The sequence below is a fragment of the Diplotaxodon limnothrissa genome, linkage group LG19 (genome assembly GCF_057381915.1).
Source record: "Diplotaxodon limnothrissa isolate DT_005_m linkage group LG19, D_limnothrissa_male_GT1.1, whole genome shotgun sequence".
In the NCBI taxonomy this organism is placed as follows: domain Eukaryota; kingdom Metazoa; phylum Chordata; class Actinopteri; order Cichliformes; family Cichlidae; genus Diplotaxodon; species Diplotaxodon limnothrissa.
This window is the reverse complement of record NC_140614.1, coordinates 18,462,737-18,476,978: the sequence shown is the minus strand read 5'-3', so window position 1 is coordinate 18,476,978 and position 14,242 is coordinate 18,462,737. Positions and strand designations below refer to the sequence as shown.

General features: G+C 39.9%; 1 protein-coding gene across 1 annotated transcript; it reads right to left on the bottom strand.

Annotated features, from left to right (window-relative positions):
- Positions 1-446: 446 nt before the first annotated feature.
- LOC146612003 (G protein-coupled receptor family C group 6 member A-like) lies at positions 447-6,187 on the bottom strand. The gene is made up of 6 exons (XM_085343592.1): positions 6,000-6,187; positions 5,623-5,917; positions 4,689-5,450; positions 2,663-2,875; positions 2,469-2,583; positions 447-1,384 (listed from the first exon to the last, which is right to left on the bottom strand). Exons 1-6 carry the CDS (start codon positions 6,185-6,187, stop codon positions 447-449), a joined length of 2,511 nt encoding a protein of 836 aa, XP_085199718.1.
- Positions 6,188-14,242: the final 8,055 nt, after the last annotated feature.

Sequence of the window (14,242 nt, the reverse complement as noted above, 5' to 3'; positions counted from 1 at the left end):
GAACTACAAGTTAAAAAAAGAACTAAACACAAATAAAATACACTTCAGCTAAATACTTCTAATTTCATTTCCCAAACCACCCGGAGGTGCAAAATAAAGACTAAAGAGCCGCATGCGGCTCCGGAACCGCGGGTTACCGACCCCTGAGTTAGGGGGTTAGGGTTAAATTAGACTTGCTGAACACAATAATAGCTCATTTTGTAAATTACATTTAAAAAGGGATTAATCAGAAGGGTGCCAATGAGCCAAAGAGATACTGCCTTCCCAACGTAGTCCCTAACTCAGCTGGAGGCTTCACAACAGGAATTCACTAACCAATAGGTAATGTGGCAGTGGCTGCATTCATCCTTTATATACAGCCTATGGAAAAATCACATATTAAATTGCTAGAAAGACATATTGATTAAAACGTCATCACAGGAAGAGTCATTCCTTTGCAGAACAATTTAAGTGTGACACTGCGAGTGGACCACAGAAATACCCTTTTGCTCATAAAACTTCCTAATGTATTCAGCAATGGCGCGCTCATGATTAAGCTCTTTCCTGAACAACATAATATAACATTTCGGGGCCAAATGACAACCAAGGATGCTGAAGCAGGAAGTGAGGATGGCTGCACTTTGTACTGCTGGTTGGTATTTCCCTGTCAAGGTCAAATAAATGGGGAGGAAGATGATCCAGATGACTACAAACAGCAGCATACTGATGGTGATCAAAGAAGCATTTTTGTACAAATCTGGCAGCTGTCTACCTTTGAATGCAAACAGGAAACAAATAAGGCCCAAGAAAGTGTTGTAGACTAACATGGCTATAAAGTATGTATGGGGCTCAATCTTACAGTTGTATAGGATAGTGTAATCTAAAGATTTATTGTCAGGATGTGGTGGTTCTTTGGTCAGCCATGAGACAGATAGGCCCAACTGAATCCCAGAGATGATGGTCACCACCACCAATGGCTTATTCAGCTTCTTTATCCAAGACTCTGCCTTAAGGTCAAACTTGAAGCCCAAGAAGATCTGAAGCAAGTTTGCCAGAATGCAAGAGATGCAGAGAGTAAAGGCTATGCCGAAGAGAGGAACACCTACACAGTGAATCTTCTCAGTAGGCTTGCCTATGAAGGTGAATGTAAGACAGAAGCCAGCCAGCAATGCAAAAAGCTCCAGAAAACACAAATAACCTCCAACTGCTTTCACAATGGGAGTTTTAAGATATACTGCAAACAGAACAGCAAACACAACGGTAGCAATGATCCCAACGACTGCAAGGGAGCTGAGAATGATTGAGAAGGGATCTTCCCAATCGAGATAGTCATCACTTTTTTTCAAACATGTATTCTCTTCAGGATGAGAATATGCCCCATCTTCACAATGCTTGCATGTTGAATCTGCAGAAGGAAACAAAAACACAAGTAGCACAAGTAAAGAAGACAATATTTTCCTATCCTATAATCATTTGGAAAGAAAAAGAAGCTGCAATCATAAATTAATATTAAACAGGCAAGTATAATGAATGCATAATGCACTTTGCACATTTAGGAAGACAAGATAGGCAATAAAATTACATCTGGACTCAGGACTCGAAATGCAGGACTTGCAACACGGGAATGAACTCAAAAGGACAGTTTATTGTAGACGCAGGAAAATGTTACAACTAATGATGAACTAAACTAGACTGGGAAAATATAATCTAACGTTCCACAGAGTGGCACACAAAGGATCACATAGCATGAGGAACGACGCAACACGGAACAGAGGGGGACTCTGACATAAATACACAGAGGGTAATGAGGGAAGTGGAAGCACACAAGGAATACAGCTGAGGACAATTACACTTGACAGGAATGGGAGGACACGAAACTGAAAACGCTGACACCAAGACATGGACCTTAAACGTAACACAGGAAGTACAGAGAGAGAGAGAGAGAGAGAGAGAGAGAGAGAGAGAGAGAGAGAGAGAGAGAGAGAGAATGAAGAAATATACGAAGGGAAGACGAAAACACAGAACACAAGGGGTGGGAGCAAAGCACAATAACGCACATCATGATATAGACAGTCACACAGAGGGAGACACAGAAGGCAACGACACAGGGGGAACAAACAGACAGAGAAGACTTAAACACAGAAGACTAAAGTAATCGTTACATTCACCAAATGCTGGAGGGCACAGAGAAACAAGAGGGGATCAAAACCCAGGAAGCATAAAATAAATCACAAATGAACCAGACATAACACAAAAATCACAAAGAACTGAAAACACTAGGTCAGGAGACCCAGGACCCTGAGTGTGACTCCAAATCCAGACCTCCATGGGTTGCTACATTTGATTTCTATTGATAATTTTTGTGTGATTTTGTTGTAAGCACATTCAACTATGTAAAGAACAAAGTTTTTGAATATTTCATTCATTCAGATCTGCGTTACCTTTGTTTTTTTGAGCAGTGTAATTTAGATTTGGAATAAAAGACTTACGATTTCCATCAGAAATCTCTCCACTTGCACACGGAGCACAAACTCCGCAACACTTTCCTTTTAATGTAAATCCTTGTCCTGCTTCACATTTTTTTGAGCAATTGTAAACAGAGACCTGCAAAAGAAACAGTAGCATGAGTACATGATTCATAAACCTTAATGGGACATAAATGAATGTTAAAAACTCATCTCACCATGTCATTTATGAGGTGTCTGAAAAGGTCTGTTGGGACTGTAATTTTTCCATCTGGACTGTATTCTCCAATAGTTTGTATTATCATACTCTTGTTGCAATCAGACCTGTTCCAGTATACAATATCATATCCCAAACTGGGATCTCCATCACTATCGAAGTATATTTGTGTGTTGTTCTCAGTAAAGTTTACTTTCTGGATTTCCGATAGAAGCTGTGAAAAAACCAAAACATCATAAAGGAAGAAAGACATTTTTATGAAATAAAATCATCACAAACTGCAATATATTTGAAATTTTAATGTTTAACCTTTTCTAAGAAAAACTTACATATCTACCAATAAACAAGACAAATGTCGATAGTTTAGCAGTGGGTGCTGTGGAATGTGTAACATCTCTGCCCAGAAAAAGGGCAACATTGTGTAAAAGAAAATTGGAAAATTTGCAAATCATTTAAAATTTAAGAAGTTAATATTAATCATTGTTGTTGTTGTTGTTGTTTTTAAATTGTTAGCTGTTTGGAGGTTATTGAAATGGTTTGTTTGGACTTTCAGCTGAGATTTTGACATTTTTGTAGGGACCACACATGTCTATATTTAAGTAACAGAATAATAATGAATAATAATGATAATGAAGTTATCTTGCAGGCCGGATATAATTGTATCTGGCTCGGTGTATGTTTGACACCCCTGGTTTAAATGATTGAACATTTGGACTGCAGGCAAGACAGCTTAGGGTGTTTTTAGTAAAGTGCCATGCTGCTGAAATATGTGCAGTTTCGCTGAAAGAGGAAGTGAAAATGAAAACGTCCAAGGTTTGGAGGCCTATCTCCCCCCACCACCACTTCCCCTGCTGGTAGCGGACTCCCTCATACATCGGTGCGTTGGTGGTTCTTTGTGTCCCGGGATGGGCGTCCAGGTACACGCCGGCTCACTCCTTGGTGGCCGCTTATCGGGGCCTGGAGCCTGGGGCTCGCTCGGGCCACTTCGGAGGTGGGGTGCCCCCGGCCTCTCGGCCTGGGGCTCGGTCACTCAGGCACAGCTGGCTGCCGACCGAGCTCACGGGCACGTCACTGCAACCCGCGGCTGCTGAGTGACCCCTCATCTGGGACTCTCCTCAGCTCTTTCTGGGACAGTGGCGCGGCTGCCCCTCTGTTGGTCTTCCTTGGTCTCTTGTGTTCTGGGGGCCTCTGGATGTCTGGAGTTTTGATCTCCTCCATACCTGCTTCATGCCCTGGGGGACGGGGCCATGGCCCCCCCACACCCTCTAGCAGATCATTACATGAAGGAACCTTTTAAATACAAGCGCATCCATGGTCACAGGTGTACACACGGGTGCTCACACACACAAACTACACCCCTTTTGGCTCCTACCTCAAAGCACACTGTGTTCTGTTGATCTATGTGCTGCACAATAATGTTTAATATTTAGTATTTACTGTCATATTCCCATATATCATTGTGATGTTGTTTATTCTATTACTCTTGTTTTCTTCTGCTTGTTTTCTTTTTTCTTTCTCAACAGGTGATCCAGGTGATCGATATATGAATTTTTTTTTCGCTGCTTATTCTGTTGGTTTTTGTTTTTTGCCCTCTATCCCCGTCCCTCTTCTCGGCTGTTTTTCTTTCCCCCAGTCAAGTCTGTCCCGTATTCAGCAAGTGAAAATAAAATAAACAATAAAAGGTGAATCAAATGGACCATTATGGCAAGGCTGGGATGGTCAATTTTGTAAAGTAAATCCGTTGGGCATCTTTCTTTGCCTTTAGACAATAATTCTGATGGCAAAAGAGCCAAACGGGACAGGCAAAAGAAAAAAAAGAAAAAAAAAGAAAAGAAAAAGTATGTTGTTTGTACCATTCAGCATAAATGATTTCCTGGCAATATTATGGTTGATTTTTCTCCAAGAATATCAATTTCTGGTTAAGTTTCATGTTTTAAAGACAGACAAAATTTCACAAACTTCTTATGTAACTGAAAATATTTGTTAAAGACAAATAATTAATAATTGGCAAGCTATCTTTATTGTACCTCTAAGGCTGTGAAACTGGAGCTTCGTTCACACAGATGGTCGTTACACTTCAGCAAGCGTCTGAGCCCTTCAGCAATGACTCGAACTGCTATATAGATACCATAAGATTCATCCTGGTCGATGTAAGAAGCCAGATATTGGTTTCTTTCTTCTTCAGACTTATTTAAAGAAAGTAGATGCTGCGTCTGGTAATCTCTAAGAATTGTGTTATTAGTTCCATTAAACATCGACATGACATGGTCTTTAAAGCCAGGCACCTCTTTCTGCTTATATATGAACCCAAAAACTTCTCCTGCCAGTTTGATGTCTGACATTGCAGAGATCTTTGAAGAGCTGGACCATGCATCACTTGCAATCCACGTTCTGTTGACTCTGTGTTCAGTAGCTGCTTCCAGGATGATTTCTGCATTAGTGTCCTTTGTGAAGATGATGATGGCCTCAGCAGAAGAGTTTTGAATTTTTTCCAGTAGTTCACTCAGCTCAGTTTGGTCCATGCTATTATTGTTTGTCGTAAAATCAGCGGACAAGATGTGAACAAATTCAATGCAGATGCTCTTTTTGTTGAAGTTGTCTTGAAGGCTATCACTGCCATATTTCCCATACTCATCATCACTTCCCACAATAATCACTGTTTTCCAATGGAATATCTTCACCAGCTCAACAATACCTCTTGTCTGATATTTGTCACTAGGCACGGTTCGCAGAAAAGTGGGAAACTTGAACTTGCTGCTCAGCAGCTCACTTGTGGATGCATAACTAATCTGTTAAACAGACATAGAGCATATATGAAAACAGTTCATTAAAGATTTTTCAACACATAAGCATGGAAATCTAAAGACAGATTATGTATTTGCTGATATTATTGATTTTCATCAAATTTAGATTCTTATATTTCTAACTGAGCTTTGTAGGACAGAAAAAGAGAAAACAAACCTGGGCAACTGAAGACAGAGCAACAAGTCGTGCAACAGCTATTGATACTTCTGAGTACCTTTCCCCGATCACCACCTTGGTTTTGGGTTCAAGTAACTTGAACTGAGCATCTGCTGGCACTAAACAGCTTTCTGGGTCTGACTGATTCTTCAGCAGCTGGAGAGTTGCTCTCAAGGCGAGGCCGACATCTCCACAAGTGTCATAGATGTCGTATCCTATCGTGATGTTAGGTAGGTTGATTTTGTTGATGGCGTATATCATCACTTGACTGTGCAGGAATGTTTTTAAACCATAGCTGCAAGATTGACAGAAGACAGATTAAATTCACAAATCATCTATTTGACACTAATGAGCTGATGAACTCAGCCTGTACTTACTCACTACAGGAGAGAGGTGCAGAAGTGTTAGTCCTATTAGTTTTTAAATGAATGGGGAAAAGTCCACCAATGATGATATTCCCAGGAGAGTATGCACGGAGAAAACTATTCTGTCCTAAAGAGGAGTGAAACACACTCATGACAAATAACCACATTAAAAACATCATGGATACGCACAGGTAGAACATTTACATGTGTCTATCTTCTCTTTTCAGTATGACCAGGTTCCTGTACAGCAGCTATATAAAAAACTTCTACTCGTTTATCATTTGCATCATCAGATTGTTTCTGTAACGCAATCCAAATGAGTTCCTCTTTAATCTTCCAAACACGAAAAGACCAAGATGATTTGAATTTGTCACAGACAATGATGTCTAGGTTTTAGTTTCAACATGTTAAAATAAATTAAAAACATTTTTTCCAAGTTTTTCTAAATGATAATACATAACATATTCAAACAGGAGTAGAAATAGGCATAAATACGGTGGCCCTGAGAGGCCAAACGGACTGCAACTTCAGAAAACACTTGCAAAAAGAAAAATGCTGCAAAAAGAAAAATGTTGCAAAAAGAAAAATACCTGCAAAAAGAAAAATGCTTCAAAAAGAAAAATACCTGGAAAAAGAAAAATACCTGCAAAAAGAAAAATGCTGCTGAAAGAAAAATACCTGCAAAAAGAAAAATGCTTCAAAAAGAAAAATACCTGGAAAAAGAAAAACGCTGCTCTTGCTCTTGACGAAGGCGGTCGCACTTTTCTCCTCTCCTCCTCTCCCTTAGCTTCCCTGCTTAGCCTCTTAGTCTCGTGTTTTTTGTATTACTTTTCCCTGGAACATTCTCTCACAGTCTGTTCTCTAAAACCTAAAAGAGGAATTATGGATTGGATCAACTGGTCTCTGGGCTTGGGTGAGCCTGAGTGCTGAAGATATCTACCTATTTGGAACCATGGTAACAGGGTTCTGGCTGATCGGAGCTGGCTTGGCCCTGACTTATCGAAGAATTAAGAAAGCGGAACCGGCTGTTCAAACCCCCACAAGGCTGCCCGCTGGGATTGGAACGATGGGAGAGGCGTGAGTTTCTCAAAATGGGCTCATTGAGTGCAGCACGGATAAGATCTTGGAGAGGCTACAGCTGCTGTGAATACTCAGAATAAGATCTCTGACTGCAGGCTGGATACATCTCGAAGGGCTAGCTCGGAATAACATCTCTGGGCGCAAATTGGATGACATCTCGGGGAGGCACACTGCCGTTCTCAGAATTGGCTCCTTGAGCACAAGAAATGACAACATCACAGAACGCAAGTATGGCTCTCCACGGCTCTCCAACGGGAGATTGAGAGACCAGTGTTGGACTGTAGAACTGCTTTGAAATTCATATGAGCTGTTCGCACTAAAGTAAAAAGCACCATCACTTCATGCGGATACCCCTTTGGCGCCAGCTGCGGTCTCAAGGCTGGAGCTGAACAACAACACCCTGATAACGACTGTGTTTAGTCTGTTCCTTCCCATTCCATGCAAGGCCACCTGGGTTGGCTGGAAGACTGTTTACTTAGCCTAGCAGGGCGAAGGACACTGTCTCAGCTGAACTCTGGACACGCACACACATACATATACACTGATATGCACACACTCATCCCCCCTCCCTTTCCAAACGCCTTCGACGCTTATTCCCTTCCGATGCTGACGGTGGATCAAGGAGGCCAGCACATGCAGGCCCGCATGTACTGTCTAATTCGGCGGTCTCTCACCCTTTACCCACCCCTGTTGCTTGTCATGTGTTTCTTTGGTGTATTAAGAGTTTTTTTCATGTGCTATGTGCAGAGGTGTTTTTTTTCTGTTCTCAAACTGATCTCCCTGTTGGAGCTCAGTCTGGGGGGAGTTATTTTTTTTCTCCTTATCTTTCCTCATGTGGTGCATTTTCCATTGTTATACCTCTCTGACCTGTCTTCCCCATGTGATGTTTTGTGTAACGTATGTATGGTCGGAGGGTAAGATGGTGCCGCCATTGCGTGCAATAGGTCGGCAGCCTTATGAAATTTCCCCTTGTGGGACTAATAAAGATATATCAATTCAATTCAATTCTTACAGAAAACCAGTTTTGCAATGAAAGCACCAGTTAGAATAAGGAGGTTAAATTTAAAAGTTGTTCTGAAAAGCTAACATTAGTAAGTACTTTATTCATGGACCACCTCACCCACCCACTAACCCATACAGAATCCTCAAACTGTTTCACTGAGGTAAGTGACAAACTGTTCTCCATAAACAATAACTGCACTTCATTTAAACTCTCAACGATGAAATAACTATCGCCACCAGGGACAATACTTATAAAAAAAAACAACCATACTCAGTCAAAAATCACACTCAGTGAGAGATAATCTAGCCTTTTCTTATATCCCTTAATTCTTAATAAATTTAAAAAAAAAAAAACATTAAATGACTTTCTGAAGAAAAAATTAAGATCTCATCAGACACCGTCACTACCTGTAATAGTGTCTGGGACAAAAAAAATGTTAAAGGCAATGTCTAATACCCAGTACAAAAAGCCCAATAAACAAGGATTGTTTTCAGTTGACAACATTGTTATACCTTTCTGACCTGTCTTCCCCATGTGATGTTTTTGTGTAATGTATGTATGGTCGGAGGGTAAGATGGCGCTGCCATTGCGTGCAATAGGTCGGCAGCCTTAACATGAAATTTCCCCTTATGGGACTAATAAAGGTATATCAAATCAAATCAAATCAAATAATCATTCAATAATAATCATTACTCAGTCAAATATTATGAACGCAAAGAACTGGTTTAAAAAACTAAAGGAAGAAACAGCAATTAGTTCTGATCTAATCTGCTCAACAAATCCAGAAACGATGGGGAAAAAGAGAAGAAATACTCCACAATAAACTTAGTTTTAAATGGTTGCTGTTAGCATTTGCACGCATTTAATAAAATAAATCATGTGAATTTAAATTAATGGTATATTTATGGTTTTGGAAAGTAAACTTGAACATGACAAGAACCGCAACAAATATTTCCTTGGTGAATTTGTGCAATTAAGTATTGAGGCAGTAAGGGAGGATTCAGGCTCACCTGGTCCAGCCCTAACTATATGCTTTAAGAAATAACCATGTTCATCTCTCCAGTGGTGACATAGAGGCCAAGTGTCAGAAATCACCTGCCTGATTCAGTTCCCTTTTTATAAAGGGATATTTTTACCAACTGTATTTGAATAATATGCAAAATGCATTTTATTTGCATTGTAAATATTTTTGCTGTATTGAGGCAGGTCTGAAAGAAGTCCAACCAGTATTAGCAAGCTGTACTCAGAGAGCATATTGTACATTTATTTTATAACATTTATAATGTGCTTAAATGGTTGTAAATGAGAACACTTGGTTTTAGTTGTTTTTTCCGATTTTAAAAAAGCATCTATCTATGTCATTAAGCTGATAAAAGAAAAAAAATGGTATTTTGTCCGAGGCCTTTTTCTTCTTTAGCATTTTGTCCCTTACAGAAAGAGTTCATGCAAAACATTGAAAAGTACTTCTGGGTATTTGTTCCACTTTAATCATGCATTTCCATCCAGGAATTAATTTCCATCTAGGGAGTGGTCCAGGGTGACAATGTCTCGATTCACAGGGCACGGTGTTTACAATGTCCACGAATGCTTCATTCACTGAGTTCGGGGACTAGTGCCAAGTTAAGTAACAAGGACACCTGCTATATCTTCTCCCTTTCATGCAAGCTCAGCATGCTGTGACTGAATGACACACGCACATTGCCTTTTTTTATTTTACAGATTGCACATCCTTGATTCCTCTTTTTGACCCCTCTCCTTGCATTTCAGAGCCTCCTGCAGAGATGGAAGCAGAGGAGGTGAGGAAGATATCCTACAAGAGGACTTGAGGAAACAGGCATTTAACAAAATGAGGCATCTTTGCTTTGTAGCTTCATTTCTAAGTGTTGTCAGTTCAATATGACGTTTGGCACAGCTGTACCATAAATTGTGTTCTTATAACCCAACAACACCTATAGTTGGCATTTGCTGTTAAAGAAGTAACAGTTCTCCAAACTTAAAGTCACAATGTATGTATAAACATACGGAAAGTGACCACAATTAGAATCATAATCAAAACACCAAATTATTGAATATATTTAATTCAATTCAATTCAATTTATATAGCACCAAATCAGAACAACAGTCATCTCAAAGTGCTTTATATTGTAAGGTAGGCCCTACAATAATACATACAGAGAAAAACCCAACAATCAAATGACCCCCTACGAGCGAGCACTTTGTTTTTGTTTTGTTTTTGTGTTGGTTTTTTTTTTTTTTTTTTTTTGCCTGTCCCGTTTGGTTCTTTTGCCATCAGAATTATTGTCTAAAGGCGAAGAAAGATGCCCAACGGATTTACTTTACCAAATGGACCCTCCCAGCCGTGCTGTAATGGTCTATTTGATTCATCTTTTATTGTTTATTTTATTTTTTATTTTCACTTGCTAGATACGGGACAGACTTGAATGATGAAAAGAGAGGGGAGAAAGAAAGAGGGAAAGAAAAACAGCGGAGAAGAGGGACGGGGATTGTTACAGGAAAAATGTTTCTATGTTTCTTTACCTTCTTTTAAATGTGCAAGCATGCCCTTTTGTCTATGGTTAGATTAGTTTAGAATTATCTTTTTAGACTTTCTCAGCAAAAACATACTGTTTTGGGACATATTGTTTTAGATTGTTTTATCTCTCACAGCCTTCTCCCAGCTCTCTGCTGACGAGACTAGCGCCACATATGGAGTTGTTTATTTTATTTGTTTTGTATTTTCTTATCCTGTTCTCACTGTCTTTCCTATAAAAATTACCAAGCCACTGTGCATGGTGTGAGTTGTCCTTAGCAGCTCACCCGTGTACACGTTTGATAAAGAAAGTAACTTTGTCTCATTGTGTCTTTATTTCTCCTGGGTTTTTTACAGAGTTTTCCCCCAACATTTCTTGGTCCTTCGACAGCCGGATCACCTCCATCGTGTCCCATCTCCGTGACCAGTCCACGTTGTTCGCCTGTCGACAGCCCACACACCAGGTGTGTGGAAAAAGACCAAGAGCGTTAAATTCGGGTCTTGGCCAACGTCTTAGAAAGCGACCCACGGTGGTGGGACCCGATCGAGGTGGACCAGACCCGGCGACACCGACCAGGTAGATACAGACACACTGACACAATCTTGCGTAAAAGCGCATTTTGAATTCAGGGAATTTAAAATAGCGGAAGTAGCTCGTCGACTGGTAGCTCTGGGAGCTCGTCGACTGGTAGCGTAGCTCGTCGACTGGAAGCTTTGGAAGCTCATCGACTGGTAGCTTTGGAGCTCTGGGTAGCTCCCCCAGCTGGGTCTAGACTGGGTCTAGGGAGTAAGTAGCTCTGGGAGCTCCCCTTATTATAAGGGTTCCGGTCGCGCGCGTCGAAGCTGTGAATGTGAATGTGTGTGTGTGTGTGTGTGTGTGTATTCTTTTAATTAATGGAGCAAGCTGAATTTTCACGGTCCAATAAGAGACTGAGCTGCTCCTACTGTGTTTTTCTTTTACTGCTATTCACTGACGTGCTGGTGAGTTGAGAGAACGGTCGAGTTCCGTCTCGTAAAGTTCACACCGCTTTTGGAAATAGTCCGAAAGTAGAAGGGCGTGTGAGCAACCACTCTCGTCTCTAATACCAGCGAAGGTGATAGCAGCTGTATTGTGTATATATTACTTAAACAAAAATAAGTAAATACATAAATAAGATGGGTAATCACGCAAGTGAAATTAAAACTCACTCCTGCTGACGAGCAGTGGTGAGAAAAGAAAAGTCCAGACGCCGGACAAAAACAGTGTCTGTAAACAGAGATTTAAGAAAACAAAATATAAACAGTCAGAAGAACAGAACTCAACTGCCAGTTTAGTAAAACCAGAAGACGAGACACTGTGCACTTCCCACAATCCTTTTAGTAAACCATCACTCACTCCTGCAGCCGCATCTGCAGCACCACCCATATCAGGAAGAACTTAATAATCCCTTATTAAGTGAAAACTAGAGATCACAGTAGTTTGAAGTAGTTTAAAAGGGTTGAAAACAGACCCCACTGAGTAGATATAAATATAAAAAGTACGAAATAAAGATAAACAAAGGGAAAATTACAGTAGAAATTATCTTTAGAGTATTTGAAATTAATAATAGCAAGGATAACAACCTGTAAAGTGATATTATCAATGAAACACAGTTGGCATGATGACCATGCCCACAATGTATAAAATGAATATAAAGCAAATAATTCACACGAAAATATTTTAATAACATAAATAAAGTATATTAAGGCTGTGTCATTGTTCAGCCAAGGACAGTGTGTGAAAAGGTAACTGTCTCCACCTTGGGAAAAGGATGATTCTGCAGGTCATCTGAAGCCCTTGATGGATGCAAAATAAAATATAAATAATATATTATAATAGAACTGCCTGGTCCGCCATGCAACAGAGAGAACAAATGTGACCGCAGATTGGATGAATTCAAAATTATCTGTTTGCTGAATAAGATGATCCTAACTAACAAATTGGCTCAGTAGTAGTATAATGGTACACACTAATAAAATATTATAATATGCTATTGCTGTTATATAAGACAAAGAGGATAATATTAACAATGACATAATATTAATATGAAGAGGCACCTTAATCGGTTATGATGTGAGGTGGATAATTGTTAAGCAGTAGTCTGCATCAAGCTTAAGGTTTGCTGAAACTCAGTGTAATGACATGTGAGATGAAGACAATACAGAGAATAACTAAACTAATGAAGTGCATAGAGGCACTTGACCAGCTTGAAACCTATCATCCTAGAATGACACATTGCTGAGATATAGAGCACACCTATAATAACAACCAATAAGCAAAACCCTGTAGACAACAGCTACAACTACAGGATTGAGAAGCTGAATTAAATATGTAGACACTGCTAAGCTGATGAGCATGTTACACATTTTCTTTTCTTTTTATTTATTTGTTTCTTTTAGAGCAGAAGCTGCTGTAACACACCCAAAGAAAGACTCTAGGTCTGACCAACCGTTTCAGTCATGGGCAAAAAGATGTCAGTCAATAAAATTATAAAAGATAATTTATTGACGAAAAATATATCAAGAGATAAAAGATAAAACAGTCCAGTGTCCCACTTAAGAATTGTATAAAAACACACAGTCCCAAGGCCAGAGACAGCTATGACACACGGCCAAGTTGCACTCCACATGTTGCCTTTAACAGGGTTAGAAGTTGTACTTGGAGACCCACCACCCTGCAAGCATATAGTCAGTGGTCACTCAAGCCTCTGCAACCCAGCTGCCTTTAGGCTGTGGCATATAATAGGCCCTGGCCTGCACAGAGAGACAAAACGACACACCTAATATAAAATTCATAGGGCAAAACCCGTCCATCCCAAACATATCTGATTTCATCACATTACATACCTGCACAGAGAGACAAAACAACACAGCAGTGTTTGTAGTGTGGACTATAAGAAGACCGGTGTATCAGTGCAATCAAGTACACCTGCCTCTAATTAGTCCAACCTCATTCCAGCCATTGGCTCACCAAAAATGTGACACACACAAAACCACTCCCAACCCAGTGCAACTTCACACAATAATATGGAGCTGAATTAACACAGGCACATTAGTCTACCATGTTACAAGCTGCATGCTATTACAAGCCAACATATGCAGACTTCTGCCTTGTTCGGGTGGCAGCATTTTTCTTTTTTCTTTTGTGTCCTGACACGTTTATGTTTTTGGTTTTGTTTGATTATTTTGTTGGTTTTGGAAACGAATTTAAACGAACTTGTGACCATACTTGAGAATCACAGTGACACATAGTGATTAGGCATATGATTGAAAAATGCCTAGGTTTAGAGCTGTGAGCTATGAGCTGTGAGCAATGCAAAGTTAAATATATATATTTGTATAAATGGGAAACAACCCTAACTTGAAAGTTTGAAATGTGTGAGATCCATGCATTGTTTGAAGAACTAGAAATTATCTAAAACTGCCTTAAGTGAAAATGTAGAGTTGCATCTATTCTCCCAAACAAAAAAACAAAAAACAAAAAAAAGGGAGAAGCATTCTGTAACTTAAAAATAAGGCTGACTGTTGACAACAGACTAAAACACTAATTCGCAGGTGGCTATCAGGAACAGAGAGGCGAGCAAAGTCACAAACACCAAGGCCGCAGACAGCCACGCAGAAACA

Coding starts and splice junctions, on each gene's coding strand:
- LOC146612003 (XM_085343592.1), bottom strand. CDS start 6,187: ATGTTCTACCTGTGCGTATCCATGATGTTTTTAATGTGGTTATTTGTC. Junction 5,918..5,999: donor GCACCTCTCTCCTGTAGTGA/GTAAGTACAGGC, acceptor TCAATCTTGCAG/CTATGGTTTAAAAACATTCC. Junction 2,584..2,662: donor GACACCTCATAAATGACATG/GTGAGATGAGTT, acceptor TTTCTTTTGCAG/GTCTCTGTTTACAATTGCTC.